At 36.8% G+C, this 15,256-nt stretch overlaps 1 protein-coding gene across 1 annotated transcript in view; it reads right to left on the bottom strand.

Moving 5' to 3' along the window:
• Nucleotides 1–783: 783 nt before the first annotated feature.
• Nucleotides 784–15,256, bottom strand: part of SGMS2 (sphingomyelin synthase 2) — a 40,611-nt gene continuing 26,138 nt past the window's right edge. Inside the window, exons 5-6 of the mRNA XM_063156460.1 lie at nucleotides 12,499–12,665; nucleotides 784–11,521 (exon numbers count right to left, since the gene is read on the bottom strand). Coding sequence (XP_063012530.1) covers nucleotides 11,318–11,521; nucleotides 12,499–12,665 — 371 coding nt within the window. The 3' untranslated portion in view covers nucleotides 784–11,317. The remainder of the gene's footprint in view (nucleotides 11,522–12,498; nucleotides 12,666–15,256) is intronic.

Below are 15,256 nucleotides of genomic sequence, written 5' to 3'. Positions count from 1 at the left end.
GGAAAAAAACCCAAAAAACCAATAACAACAAAAGTAAGCGCTCCTCCCCACCCCCCCCGCAGGACTTGCTTTCAAATGCTCCTTACGCAAATGTCTATTTTTTTAGCTGTTTAGGAGGGAAGGAAATGCAGATGGATCCCGTTCCCAAACACAAAAATCCGGCAGTTCGAGGGAATACACCGAAACTTTCTGTTTCCAGAGCCAAGGACGAACCTAGAACCACGTCCCAGCTTTAGGTCCCCTGCTTAGCAAATGTAAAACAGCACAGTGAGGCTTCGAAGAGAGGCACTTAAATTTTAGAGGAAAAAGACATGTAGCTCTCCTCCTTTCCCTCAAATAAAATAGTAATAAAAACCTCAAACACAGACACAAAAACCCAAAACACACCCAAACACCCCAATCCCCCACACCCACCCAGAAGTGGTGTTGAGGGTAACTTCCCCCTCCCTCTAGTAAACACCTGAGTGCACTCTTCCCAGCTGATCAGCAATATAAAATTTAACCCCTAGAGAGGTAATTAGACATCATAAACTGCCACTGTCTGATCTTCCCAATAATTTACTGCAACATCAGTGGGTTTAGTAAGCGCTCTTGATATACCCTCACTAACAGAGAAAAGTATTCATGTTTTGCCCACAGTGCTCCCTCTATAAAGTGATCCCCAAAAAACAAAACAATGGACAGAATAAAGGGAGCTTTCCCAATAAAAAGGGTTTTGCTAAACAAACTATTTTCTTAAACAGTTGAACATTCAGTAAAGACAGTGACAAGTTGCTCATAAAATAGTGGCTGAACTGCATTAAAAAGGTTTTATTGCAATTATACAGAAGTTACAGCAATTTCAGAAATACATAAAGCTTTAAATAGTCAAGTTCAGTTTTCCTCTGAGCGATTAAGGCAACTGTCTCTTTAATCTAAACAGCAAGTGGACATTTTACCAGCCACGGACTGAACAAAAGATAAAAACTAAGAACAGATTTAGACTGGCAGAATAGAATTCAGCTTTTATTTTCTCCATATTTGGCAGAAATTCAGCAGCTAATTACAATGTATACAAATAAAATGCTTCTATTAGAAAAAATATATAAAAACAGATGAAAATTTAGCTGAACTAAAGATATTTTATATCTGAGTCTCCAGAAAAGTTTAAATTCTGTAGTGTAAAAATAAGAAGCTAAGGTATTCAGCACAGCTGAAACACATTACTGTTTTTGTCTGTTTTCTTTGTACAAGAGTAATCTAGCCCCACTTCCTTCTCAGTCTCATCAAGAAGCTGAACTAGATTTAAAAAATGCCTTCCTTCCCTATGTATGCAGCTGAAAGTTTGGTTTCAGTGGCATATAGCCAATTCTAGGATGTCCAGAGATTAAATTGCACATTAATTTTGATAGAAAATGTGATTAATTTCCAAATGCTAAGTGATAAAATATTACTTTTCCTCTAACATACCAGTAGATATTTCAAGTTAAAATAATAGCTGTTGCAACATTAAAATCAGTTTCTCCAATTTAAATTAGAACCAAATAGCCTCTTTTAAAAGCATGAAATTAATAGCAAAACATATCCAAGTACTTTACTAATATTCTGCATACTCCAATAACTACATATACAAGCTTTAGCACTATAGTACTTTCCATGGAAGTCCTTCCTGTTCAGTCCTAGCATCAGTGTAATAAAAAATACACCCCCTTTAATTCTGCACTTAAGGAAACACCATTCTTCAAACTCTTTTACCCCTAACTGAGTAATCAAAGCCTTTGGTGACTCCACTTCTAACAGGTCAAAAAATAGCTCCACATAACAAGCAAAAAAACATCCCCAGCAGAGTAAAGACTATAATGAAAAAAACATTAAAAATAGAATAGTTCAAAGGAACTAATTTCTCCTTAAAGATAACCAAGTTACAGAGTTAAGGCCCAAGCAGAAGCATTGAAAGTTTAATTAGCACAGTAAACTCTCAAAAGCAACATAATATTCTTTGCTCAAACTTAATCTTTGAGTCCCACCACGGCTTAGGACTGTTGACCAGCTGTTCTCTGCAGCTGCTGACTTAGCACCCATTCTCTTCAAGTATGGGCTGTGGTTTTACATGCTTTATTTGAGCTTGCACGCAACTTTTGGATTTTTACTTCCACAGGCACTTTATTCATAAAAAACACTCTCCTTGTCAAAAGCACATTGAAAGTATTTGAAAGTTCTGAGTTACACTAATGCACTGAAAAATGTTTGTGTAACACAGCAGCTAAAGCTAAAGAAACCCCACATTGGTGAAGTGCATGTCACATGCTCATAAAGGTTTTGTTTTTGCAGGGCATTGAAACATGCAGCCATTTGCCTCTTAATATTCTGTAAGTATTGCACTTTTTTTGTAAATTAAAAAAATACAGTAAATTTTCTCTGAAACATCTAGTAATTACAATAGGAAAGTTATATTTCAATGTGGCTTAGGACTATTATGGATGACTTTGTTCAATCTTTGGCTTTTCCAAGGGTCCTACTATAAAAGCAGGCATGGACAGAAGTAGGAAGACAATCCAGACTATTGTTACTAGACTACCCACCTTCACACAACAAAAACCCCACCCAGCCCTGGTTTCATCCTAGATGGTGGGCTTGTTTCTGCTTTAAATTAAGTTACTCTAAACATGGAATATTCTTTGCACTGATAAAGAAGTTCCATCAAATAGATCGCAGAGAAGCCCATTTACTTCTTGAAGTACTAGGTTGAAGTGATAAAAGAGAATTTATTCTAGTATTTGAAGCATAGCAGCGTGGGGTACAACCCTTTCAGAGTAGAGGGGTGTGCTGCAGTGCCACCTGGGCATGGCACCCACTCTGCATGTTCACATGTCCAGATGTATTAAGGGCATCATGCTCATCTAAGAGCTGACTCCAGCAGGATTTCCACACCTGTCACAGGCAGATACTTCACAACTGTAAGCTCACAAGTAAGGGCCTTTAACAAGAACTAAAGGCTCTGTATTCTCTGTGGATAGAAAGTGTAGGTACTGCTGCCTAAAAATGCCTCTTGGAAAGATCTGGAAGTGTGCTGTCCATTATATACAATAAAATCACAACCAAAGGCAGGGAGGAAGGCAACAACAACTTCTGCAAACAGAAGGCATAAGATAGTTTTTCATATTAAGAAAAAGTTGCTTGTGAAGCTTTCAAACAAAGCTAGAATATTACTTTGCTGTTTCACTACCTAAAAACAATCTAGTTTAAGGTTCTTTCACGTTTTTATAAATGTCCTACTGTGACCTGCCTTGACAATTATGTTGTTTCACTTCTGCTCTTTAGACAGCTACATGGTCATATCCATCACAAGCTGTTTGGGTTTTTTTTAAAGTTTTAGTGAAATATACATCTACACTATATAATCAGTGACCTCCTAATAAAGCTTTGTCCTCTTCACATCCTCTCCCCCTCTGTCCCCAAGGCTTCAACAGTGATGATGAAGCCAGAGAATTATTTTATTTAAACTGCCAGCCTGTCCCTTCATCCTACCTAGTGAAATTCTTATATTTTAGACAGTTTCAGAAGATTAGCTATCCTAAATGTATGAAAATTTAGAATTTGACATGTAATTTAGAACGATATACATGCCTAATGTTTTCCTGCATTAAAACAGTATTTTTGCCATTTTTATATAAAACAGAAATAGAAAAGTGTTGTATGTATATAAAAAGCATTTGGAACAGGCTTAAAATGTAGAGAAATTTTATTTTATTGAAAAGTGTCACAACAGCTTTCCTTAGTGTTCATGTTTAATAAGAGAATAACAGCTCTTTATAATATTTGAGATTATTAGCACCATAAATAGATATAAGGTTTTAGATTTTTAAATATGTGGGTGGTTATGTAAATAGTCCACCTGTATTAATTAGTACACAGGCTGACAATAAAAAAATTCAACTTGTACGTGCCAAGTAAATAAGTAAAACACATAGGACAATTTCTTCAACATATTTTACCGAATTCACAGTTGGTAAAGTGACAGACAGTGAAGTGACCATGACAGACAGCACCTCTGGAGGGAAAAGCTACAAGATGCTCCCATTATTGCTTTTCTTTAAAGTACAGCTAGTGCAATAGTTGGTTTTGGTTTGGGTTGTTTTAACACAGTGAACAGATTGCAGCACAAACCACAACTCTAGCTCTAGTACCTCTTGCACATATACAGCAAACCATAACACTCAGTTACCTGACAAAGTATCAGCTATAAAGTGTCATCCTGAAAGTTTGACAACATAAAAGCCAACTCTTGCTAATTGTGAAGAATTTCTATGAAAATGACAGCCAATTTGCAAAGATCAGTAGAAACTAGAGCACCAAAGGTTTCTCAGTTTGTTATTGCAGTAGTCTGCTGCATGGTGTTTGCAGAACTGGACCCTGAAGCTACAAAACAATGCCACCTTATCAGATTCTTATCATGCACACACGACAGCATTCTCATACTACCTTGGAGGGCTCCTCAGCAGCCAATGGCTTTTCTTGCCTAGTTTTTCCAAGGTTGGATACACAGCTGCAATTGACATAAAGAGCTATGGATACCTAGGATCCAGCCTAGGAGAAGTCCTGCAAGAAAAGCTGTCAGCTAACAAGGATGAAACCATGTTGCAGCCAAAGTGAGGTCCTGTGCTGTTTTTAGGGAAGTCTTGAGAGTTTTCAAAGTCACACAGAAAGCATGAGAACCACAAGCATCAAACCATTATTCCTGCTTTTACTTTCAGGTTCCTTGGTACAACCCTGACCTCAAAAACTAGCAGAACCTTTTTCACATCACACACATGCTCTCCTGAATCATGAAAGTAAACACACACAAATGTGCTAAACATTTAAGAAGCAAGAATTGATTCCTGAGGGAAAAGAACTATGTCCTAGCATGTTAGGTTTCAAAACTTGAAATTATTATCAAGTACAAATTGCGCAAAGATGTGTCTGACAAGAATGCCTGTGGCTTTAGGATTAATTCTGAAGCCTTCTCAAATGTAAATTCTACTCTTCTGTATTGAGCCATTTAGAAAATACAATCAGTAGAAGCAGATGTAGTTAGACAGGAGGCTTCAGCATAAGCAGCATTTTGAATGGCAACAAACTGAAACAAGTGGAATGCAAACCCAGTTTTTACAGAAGTAACAAAGCACTAAGTTACTCCAAATGTAAAGAGGGGTTGGAGTTCAGTAATATTATTTAAGGTTCACGCACAGACACTTCAATGGCAGAGGTAAAAGTAAGCAGGGAGATAAATTTCCTCTTGGTATTCTCAGCACACCTGCCACCTTTAATTAAAAAAAAGTAGAAAGCAAACAGTCCCACTCATCTTAAATGCAACTCACACACCTGAAGTAACACCCAATTGTATGCTCCATTGAATTGGAATGCAGCTCTCTGATAAGTGGTTTTAAAGAGATCTGCCTTTTCAGCCCCATTTATAGTTTTGATTTGTAAGTGACCTTCACTTTTTTAAACTATTGTCACCTTTAGCACTGCACTGTCAGTCCAAAAGAAGCTCAAAAAGACAGAGATGCTCCCAGCCATCTGTACTATACAAGTACAGCCTGGTTTGCCTTCCTAGAGAAGCTGCTGTGTACTGAATCCAGTATTGCTTATCCCACAGAAACCCCTTCCACACCCATGTGCCTGCATGGTGCCTGACCCCAACTGCTTGAGATGCTTTTATTTCAGACTCATTTCTGACTACTTTTTCTCTTAATTAAAAATAAAAAAAAAAAAAACAAAAACGCAAAAAAACCCCAAAAGTCATCTTCAAACATAGTTCAAAGATACTTTGTAAAAATTGAACTCATTTGGCACAAAGAAGAGTCTTCCGTAGTAATTCTTTGCAGTGTCACAAATGCTAACCTCTTAAAGATCATATTTTGCTGAGAGAAAAGGCAAGAGCTAACATTATTATTTTTTAGGCACAGCTTGAAAGAAGAATATTTCTCCTAGAAGAAACCCATGCACAGACACCTTAGGCACTGTATCCAAGAGATTTGCAATTTTTTCATTAACATTTACCAGAACTAAAACCAGTTACATTTCACCATACAGACAGCAAGTAAAAGACAAAAACACTCACTCCTCAGCCAGCAAAAGGACTGGGTCAACCACTACAGAATCGTTTTAAAAAGTGCAAACACTAACTATAACAGTATAATACAGCATCTTTTTTCAACTGTAGTACAGATAAGACTGCGTGTAACATGCAGCCAATATAATTTTAATTCAAAAAGCAAATACACTGCTCCTCCCAATAAGAAGTGGTCTGCCTTCTCCTCCTTTCTAGTTTGCATCTTAAAGGTTAATACACAGCCAAGTGCCACAGAAAAAAAGCAGCTAGCTATTTGCTCAACACCAAGTCCTTTGCAATTAAAAGATTTTCGTTGAAAGCAATTCAAACATTTGTGGGTTTTTAGTCACTGACTTACAGTAGAAAGAAGGAATCCTCAACACCAGTATTTCATACACACATTAGAGACTACACAGTATTGTTACTTCATCTTTAAAAATCATTCAGGCATTGAGTGTTTAGTTAGGAAAGATGAGTTCAAAACTGGAAAGTTTCCTTGAAATACATGAGCTACCTGTATCCAGCCTGACATCCTCATGTGCTGCTTTATAGGTTAATAAGATTTAATCTTATGGTTAAATCCATGGAAACTGAAGCCAACTAGAAAAAAGCTTCAGTATGTTTTAAGCATTGCAGCACTTTGTTCTTGTTTTAGAAACTATTAGTGACAGCTTGTAGGAACAACTTATAAAAGACTGCTAATAATATTTAAGTACTTTAATCTCCAAGCATTTATCACTGGGTTGGGTTTTGTTTTTATGTTTTAAGTTACAGATGAGAGCCAGCACAGACACACAGCTGTACCATAGAATGATGTGCTTAATATTGCTACTTCCTTATAGGGTTTTTTTTCAGAACTGTTACACAATTTAAACCTACACTTCTAACAAGTTAGGTGTAGTTTAAGCTCAATTTCATGCAAAATGCCTTTGTTTCTCAGCACTTTTCTCTGGATTCTAAGAAGCATCATAGTTACTTGAATGGCGTGCTAGCATATTTTTTTAATGAGTACTTAAGCAGCAGTACCCACTTGAATGATGCCTAATAGGAGTATTTACTTTTAAGATCCCTATTCTCAGTAACTGAATTTAAGACATTGAACAGTTCTGTATTGAAGTGTTCTATTCCAGGCACTGTAAAATCAATCTCATAGCATCACTCTAATTTTGTGTGCCCATGTAAAGAGTTCTAGGTAAGTCCAAAACATGTATATTGTAAAAATATCAAGATGACAATGGAGTTTTACAACTATTACATCTGCCAGTAAGGCAAAATGGTTCTAGTTCATATGGCAGCTTGGACCCATCTTCAAAACAAGCCCATGAATCTTTAAGATTCAAGGTTTATGCATAAAAAAAAAAAAAAACCAACAAAACCAAAACCACAAAAACCAAAACCCCACTAACAAAGAAAAAAAATCCTGCAAGCAAACATAAACAGTAACATAGAGGCACGAGAAAGTTCATTTAAAGTTAATGGGAAAGACTTCATCTTGCACTGAAGCTAATGGATCTGTCTCTAGAACATTCCATCTAATGAAATGAGAAAAAGAATTTGGGTTAGTACCAAACAACTTAGGATAAACTGTCTAGCCAGATACTACTGATAAGAGAAAGCCAGAGATTGAACAGAGATTCTGATTTAAGACCCTAGTAAGCAGATTTGCAATAATCCAATTAAGAGAATGGCCTCTCATCTCTTTTAAGACTTCCCAGTTCTGTCTCTGTTGCTGAGCTTTATTTCTCTATCACACGAAGGTAGTGTATTTTAACATAAACTTTCTTTCTCCCAACCAGATTTTTTTAAGGAGGGCAGCAAATCCCGTACTAGGGTTCATAGCAATGTTTAGCACAGCTATTTTTGCTACTACGCCACCTGTGGCGATCTTTCCAAGAAAACAGCAGTGAGGGATAACTAACAGTACCATTTGTGTCCACACGGGAGCGCTAAGCACGTACCGAAAAAGGCGTCCATTTACAGGGCTTTCAAGTAGATGTTAACAATTTCTGGCATTAGGAGTAAGCATCTGTAGCATGACCACTTAGCAGCACATTTCTTTAAATGCTCAAGTTAACATTTAAAATCCAGATTTAAATTTATGTTATGCATTTTAAGAAAGCCCATCGGCATTTAAATCATACTGATATGCACAAATGTAGTGGGGTTTTTTTACCAAGTGTCTGTAAAGTTCAATATGTAAATGCTCTTCAGTCGAGAGGAGCATGTTATAGTCACAGGAAAGGGGCAGCTCATGTGACGTCTGAGAAATATTACTGTAACTAGAAAAAAAATAATTAGTGACACACTGCAAAGTATGTCATAATACACAGACCAAATAATACAACAACCACTTGATGGTAGGTCCCATCCTACCTACTTCCTAAGGGAAGTCCAAGTTTCTCCTTTTTACCTACTGCAATCTCTTGCTTCTTATGATGAAACTATACTTTAAGCTTTGTGGTATTTGTTTATAATGATCACCAAGATGTTACAATTAGTAATTTTTTACACAGCAGTTGTGGTTTATATTGGATAAATTACTATAACAGTAAGAACTAGAATATATCATTACTTACCCCATTTTATCACCTTACATATAGGTCTAAAGAGTCATCAAATACAGCTATACCATCCAAGTTTGTAAAAGCACTTAAAAGCTATTGAGAGGATAGAAAACTGGGGCTTTCTGCTGATTAAACACACAAATATCCCTTTGAGAGCTTTCATACAATGGATAAATATTAAGTACTTAAGGGAGGACCAAGCCAGAACAGGAACCAAGTATTTTGAGCTAGAGCTGCTACTTAAACTTTCCTGTTGTACTAAAACAGAAGTCTCTATCAAATTTAGCAGTAGAATAAAAGCTCATGCAGCCCAACAAAAGCAGAGTCTTTACTTAGTTCTATTTCATCACTTTCACATTTTTTTCCTTCTGAAACAGGAATAAATGTAGAAAACCCCAAACACCTCATCCTGCATGAAACTGTGCAGATCTATTACAGAAAACCCACTGTCAAAGTATTTATTTTTCAGCCAACAGATGAAAACCACTCTAAGCTCCTTAGGTAATGCTTTTCATCATGCTATTTTCAAGGCACAGTGACTATCAAAGAAATCCTTTCATAACTCCTAAAAGATAGCATTACTACAAGTGGATTAACATGACCATATTTAAGGTATCACAAAGCTTAGATTTTAGCTTTAAAAATGATGATCTATGAAGTAGTACTGCTATAACAAGTATCTCGGGAGATATACTGACTGGTGTTGAACAGATTCATTTGTATCACAGAGAAAAAGGATTTCCAAAAGTTTTTTGATACTGGCTTTGTAGCTGTTCAAGGTCTGCTAGAAGCAAGCAAATGAAAGCACAGGTATGCCCATATACACACAACTTGAGGGGCACATTATCAGAGTCCGCTAAACTCATTTTAAATAACACAACCAAACCACAGCAGAATTTCTTTCTTAACTAAGTTTTTCCAAAAAATGTATTGAAACGAACACTTTTTATTGTATTATTTTGATAATGCACAAAAATATTTGAAATGCACAAAAATATTCTCATGTACAACTCAGAGAAAAGATCCCCTTAACTGAAAAATTTTATATTTGAATACTCTGTATTTCATTTTATAACTAACTCTGGACTTTTTAAAAAGTTGTCATTATTTAAATTGTGTTCACACTTGTCACTCAGTTCAAGACATTCTTAAAATATGCAGCATTTCATTTATATTAGTATCACCTCAACACAACGCAGTTTTATCTTTTCATTAGGTTTTAGTGAATATCTGAAAAAAATATTGAGTTAACTTAATAGAAATTAATACAGAATATAAATGGCTAAACATGGTGTGCTAATTTTCTACTCTGCTTTCACAACAATACAAAACAACAAACCAACAAGAAACGGCAGCTGTTAATCTGTGGTTTTGTTACTTGTTCACCCCATGGTAGTTTCCCCCATTCTCAGCCAACTTGTTTAGATAGCCATTTTAGCTGGACTGCAGCTCTGGGAAAAAAAGGTAATCTATTTTTGAGGCCTACCACAGTGTCATTTAATATGAAATTATTTTATGTTGTAATTGAAGAAATGCTGCTGTTGTAGATATTTTATCTTAGCACTTTTTTGTTTGGTTGTTTTTTTTAAGTAAGTCACAGAAACATGTGTCAAGAGGTAAAAGACAGAAATTCACTGGAGAACTATGGCTCCCAAGCAAACCTGCTACATAGCTTCAGCAAGAGATTGCTACTAAAATTAAAATGTTTATTTTAAATATAGCCCCATTTTGGACCTGGCCTTGCATTCCTCAAGCAGGTGAGAGCTGTACAACTTCTGCCTGCATCAAGAACTCTAGGATTACTCTTCCCAGTAAGTAATTTTGTTTAAGGTATGTGCTTTTGTGTATATCTGCATCTATATACACTGACAGGCACTGTAGAGCTATATACACAAGGCCAGTTGTAATTCAAGATTCAGATGTTGAAACTGTCTCTTACTAAAAATAAAATTTTAGGCTCCTTGAGCTAGCAGCTGTTTCTAATTTGCAAATTCATCAGGTAACAACTATTTAAATATAAAATTACTAATAAAAATGTAAAAATTGGTATATAGTAGAATACATGGGAGTTAACAGTGGTAAGTAGTATTTTAGGGTCCTAAGATATTCATACCCACAGTGTGTAAAAAAGCCAGACTTGCTTCTAGCTGTACCAGTCACACAAAGGCCTTACCTTCATTACAAGAATAATGCAACAAACCACTTCCCACAATTGTGTTATTTTTTTATACACCTCAGTATGCCAATATCGTGCGTTTACATGTTAGCATGTTTTTGCCCTTACGCACTGCAGAGCTCTGAAGAGGAGACTTCTGGGTGCTTCTGTGGATGAGTGATAGATGAGTGATAGTAATGGAAGTGTTACTGTGGTCTTTGGCACCTCTATCTCATTAATAAAGCACAATCCTGCTCCATTTTTTCCTTTAATTAAAAAAAAATCCCATCAGTGGTGCTTTTCATCAGCACTGAAGAGTAGAATAGGTCTGTACAGCCAGATGAGAAGAAAACATCTGAAATGCAATATATATGTCTACAATTGTCTTTTCATCAATTGCACAGAAGCTTGGTCCACTTCTTCAGTTACAGTCTTCTTAAGAACTTTGGTTACAGCATTAATGTTTTGGTAAAAAAAAATCTAAAATGAAAAAAAACAGAGCAGATGCTTTCCTTCTTTTCTTCAGGTAGATTTTTCATTGTCCTCTCCTGTCTTCTGAACCCGTGAATACTTTTTGCATGAAGATTTGAAGCAGCTGGGAGGCCAAGATATTGGCCAGGAAAAACTGCAAGGAACAGAACCTTGCACATTCTTCTCAAAGAAATAAAATATTGGATACCACCATGCTCGAGAGAGAAAATTCGTCTGCGAAGACACCTTTAAAGTCTGTATTGGCACAAGCATGCAAAAAGGAAAAGGCAACTGTCAGTTTAAAAGCTTAAAATCTATTACACTGAGTCAAGACAACAGCAAAAATGCAATGCATGTGCATGCATTTCTGCAAAGACTGAGTATTTAGCCTAAAAACACAGAATTGAGACAGACATTAGAGTCCAAATGCATACTACAAACTGAGCATCTTTACCACAAAGAGATGCTTTGTTGCAGTGGAAAATTTGGGGCAACAAAGCACTCGAGACTTTTCAGTATGAGTGCTTTCAGGCATGACATGTTTCCACTGATGAGTAATAGTTGAGAATTAGACTAAATGGGCTTAAGAGCTATGCTTCTGCTTGAAAGTGTTGTTGAAACAACAGCAGCAACAACCTTCTGAACTGTGTACCTTTAACGACATTTACACAAGAATTGTCATTAGAATTGTAGCAATCACAGAATCACAAGGTTCAAAGAGACCTTCAAGATGATAGAGTCCAACCTGTTCCCTAGCACCTCAACTAAACCATGGCACTGAGTGCTACATCCTGTCTCGTGTTAAATACATCCAGGGATGGGGACTTCACCACTTCTCCTGGCACACCATTCCAGTACTTTATCACCCTTTGTGTGAAAAACTTTTCCCTAATATCCAACATATATTTCCCTTGATGCAGCTTGAGACTATCTAGATAACTTCAGTTATGCAGAAATTTTATTACTCAACTACTGTTTATTCATAAGCTGAGACAAAGAAAGGGTATTCTATACATCAATTACAGTATTAAAACCTCAAAAGCTCAAAAATATTTTTAAGGCAAATTAATATTATTTACTTAAATAACAATGAAGTGAAACTCATTGCCCATTCTGATTAAGCTTCAATATGGAACATCTTTTTATTCTGAGATTAAGAATATTTAAGAGGATTGAACCTTCAGGCAATTGTAACAAATGCAGGCTACGCATGGATTGTGAAGGCCACTCACCTTTTCATTAGCCATGGAGTGGTACCACCAGAAGAGCCGTGTGGTGATATAGTAGGCAATGATGACATCTACGGTATAGTGCTCATGAGCAACCAGGATACAAATGATGCCAGCAGCACTCATCAGCCAGCAGATCAAGTGATACCACCAGAAATTACGTGGTGAATCTGTGAGACAGGGAGGCGATGGGGAAAAACACAGCAAAAAGTCATCTGTTATTCTAACAATCCACAAAAGCAAGGGGGAAAGATAAGAAAATTCATTTAAGGCTGCTAAATTTGAAAACACAACTCATATCGCACTGGTACAGATCCCCTGCTATCACACTGGTACAGATCCCCTGTTTTGATTGGTATGAATCTACATAATGAATTACACAAACTTACTGCAGTGTTCTTACTTTTTTAAGTGAGCACAAGATGGGTTAGCTAGACAAGACTGCCACCCATTTTCTAGTCAAATTAAGTTTTCCAGTTAAATAATTTCTAGGATTTAGGGTGCAGAGGAAGAGACAAAATTGAGGTAAAACATACACTTTGCTTATTTAACTTCATTGTAATTAATTTTTTCTTTTCACAGTCTATATTCGAGTAAAATCAAGTCTCTAGAACTGATACAACCTGAGCAGAGATCACAAATTAAACAGAAGGGCACTCATTTTAATTATTAGGTTTTAACTAATTTGCATGAAGCCTCAGTTCTATGAAACAAAATACACTGTATAGAAGAGTATGTGAATTTATACCCTTAAATGAAAGATTTAACAAATGGGAGCAAAGCTATTCAAAATGCATTTCAGCCACATCAGTGGAAAAGTTCTCCTGTACTTCTTTGCCCATTGAAAAAATGCCCTGAGTGTCACAATGATCATTCATAACTTCTGACAGGCAAACTGGCTTCATTTCACTCACAGTGGGAGGTTTTGGCACCTCTTGTCTTATGGGGCAATGGTCAGCCTTTACTTTCACACAATACCAGCAGAAAAGTTACTGATCTCAACAAGCCTACCCAGTAGGCGCTGAGAGGCCTGTGCAAAACAACTGCAAGTGTCAAAAAAATTCTCTTAACTCTCCCCAAAACCCTGCTGACAGATCTCCATCTACTGATTTTATTTTATTTTTTAAGATGAGAAGCCAAATAATCTCAAGAAGTTGATGAAAACAGCATTGAGAAAGTCAGACATACCGAGGCTAAAAATACGAACAACTATTCTGGTGAAAAACGTGCTGTGCAGAGAATAAGTGAAAAAATGGCAGAGTACAGAAGGAAGAGAAGAACAGAGCAAAAACTCCACTAAGCCCGACATAAAAACCTCAGAATGCATCTTACACCAAAGACATGTTACTGGAAGAGCAAAAAAGACCACCACAATCAGCCTCTAATTCAGAGCAATTATAGGGCTTATGCCCTGGTTCAGATGAAATTTTGATTGTTATATGGGAGGTAAAAAAAGGAAAGCTATGCATTTCTCACTTATAGAGCACAATTTCAGTGAAATATATGCCTAACAATTAGGCAGCAGTCAAAGAGCTTATTACAAAAATTTGCATGATAAAATTGCACCAATCCCTTATAATATAAAGGGGAAACTAGCCCAGAAAATATTGGGTTGTCTTCATCTTTCCTGGTACAATTGAGCACATGAGTAGCATTAAAATACACCATAGCAGAAAAAACAAGGAAAACAATGATGATTCTTAGGTCTAAGAATCATCAGCATCTTAAACCACTGTTCAAAGAACATCTCAAATCTGTGATTTGGAGTCTATCACATGCAAGAGGCCCTTTTATAGTGTGTTTTTTGTTTAAGGCAGAACGCAGCACGGCAGCACCTTGTTTCCTCAACATTTTAATACAAGGAAGGCATCAAACTAATGCTGCTTAGTCTTATTTTTGTTTCAATGAGAATTCCACATTCCCATGAGCCAAGCTAGCATTTGCATAATTTGGGATACAACAATAGGAGGGAAGACTCCAACTCCAAACATGTGAACTGAGAAGGGAACTCCCCACTACACATTCATGATTGGCCAAACTCCCAGGATAGCACTGCTTACCATATATTAGATTTAGAGGTCAGTGCTAAGTTCTCTGACACTTCAATAGATGCTCTCAGTGCAGCACAGAAGAATTTTCCTCCCATTGCCCACAGCAATGTAAAGCTCAGGGAGAAACCATAACTGCATCTTCTCAGGGAGAAACCATAACTGCATCTTCTGCCAAATTCTTATCAACTACAAGAAACATTAAGTAGGAGACTCGAGCACAAGACAACCAAAGATCATGAATTAACTTTTCACTTGCAGTAACTAATGTATAGCGCACCTGAGAAAAGTAACTTTGCTTCTAGATGCAGTCTAACTGTGCAATGGTGCTGTGCTCAAGCCTACAACCCCCTGCAGCTAACCTGCACAGAGCTAGTGTGCACAATTACTACAGCATGCTTTATCCAAAATTTAAATCATCTGTCAACAAATGACGAAAAGCTATCTATCTTGTTTTAATCAAGTAATAAACACTTACATAAAGATAGAGGTGACATGTTTAGCCATATTTAGCCCTTAATTAAAGCCTATAACACTTTTAGTCAGCCTTACTACAATCCCTAGGAAAGTGATGGAACAGCTCACCCTTGAGGCCATCACTAAGCATGTGGTCAGGAGTAGTTAGCATGGATTCACCATAGGGAAGTCATGCTTAACCAGCCTGATAGCCTTTAAAATCTGGACAACTGGCTGGATAGATTCCAGGAGACAGC

Source organism: Melospiza melodia, chromosome 5, assembly GCF_035770615.1.
Source record: "Melospiza melodia melodia isolate bMelMel2 chromosome 5, bMelMel2.pri, whole genome shotgun sequence".
Classification (NCBI taxonomy): domain Eukaryota; kingdom Metazoa; phylum Chordata; class Aves; order Passeriformes; family Passerellidae; genus Melospiza; species Melospiza melodia.
The sequence above is the reverse complement of the archived record's forward strand: the minus strand, read 5'-3'. Positions and strand labels throughout refer to the sequence as shown.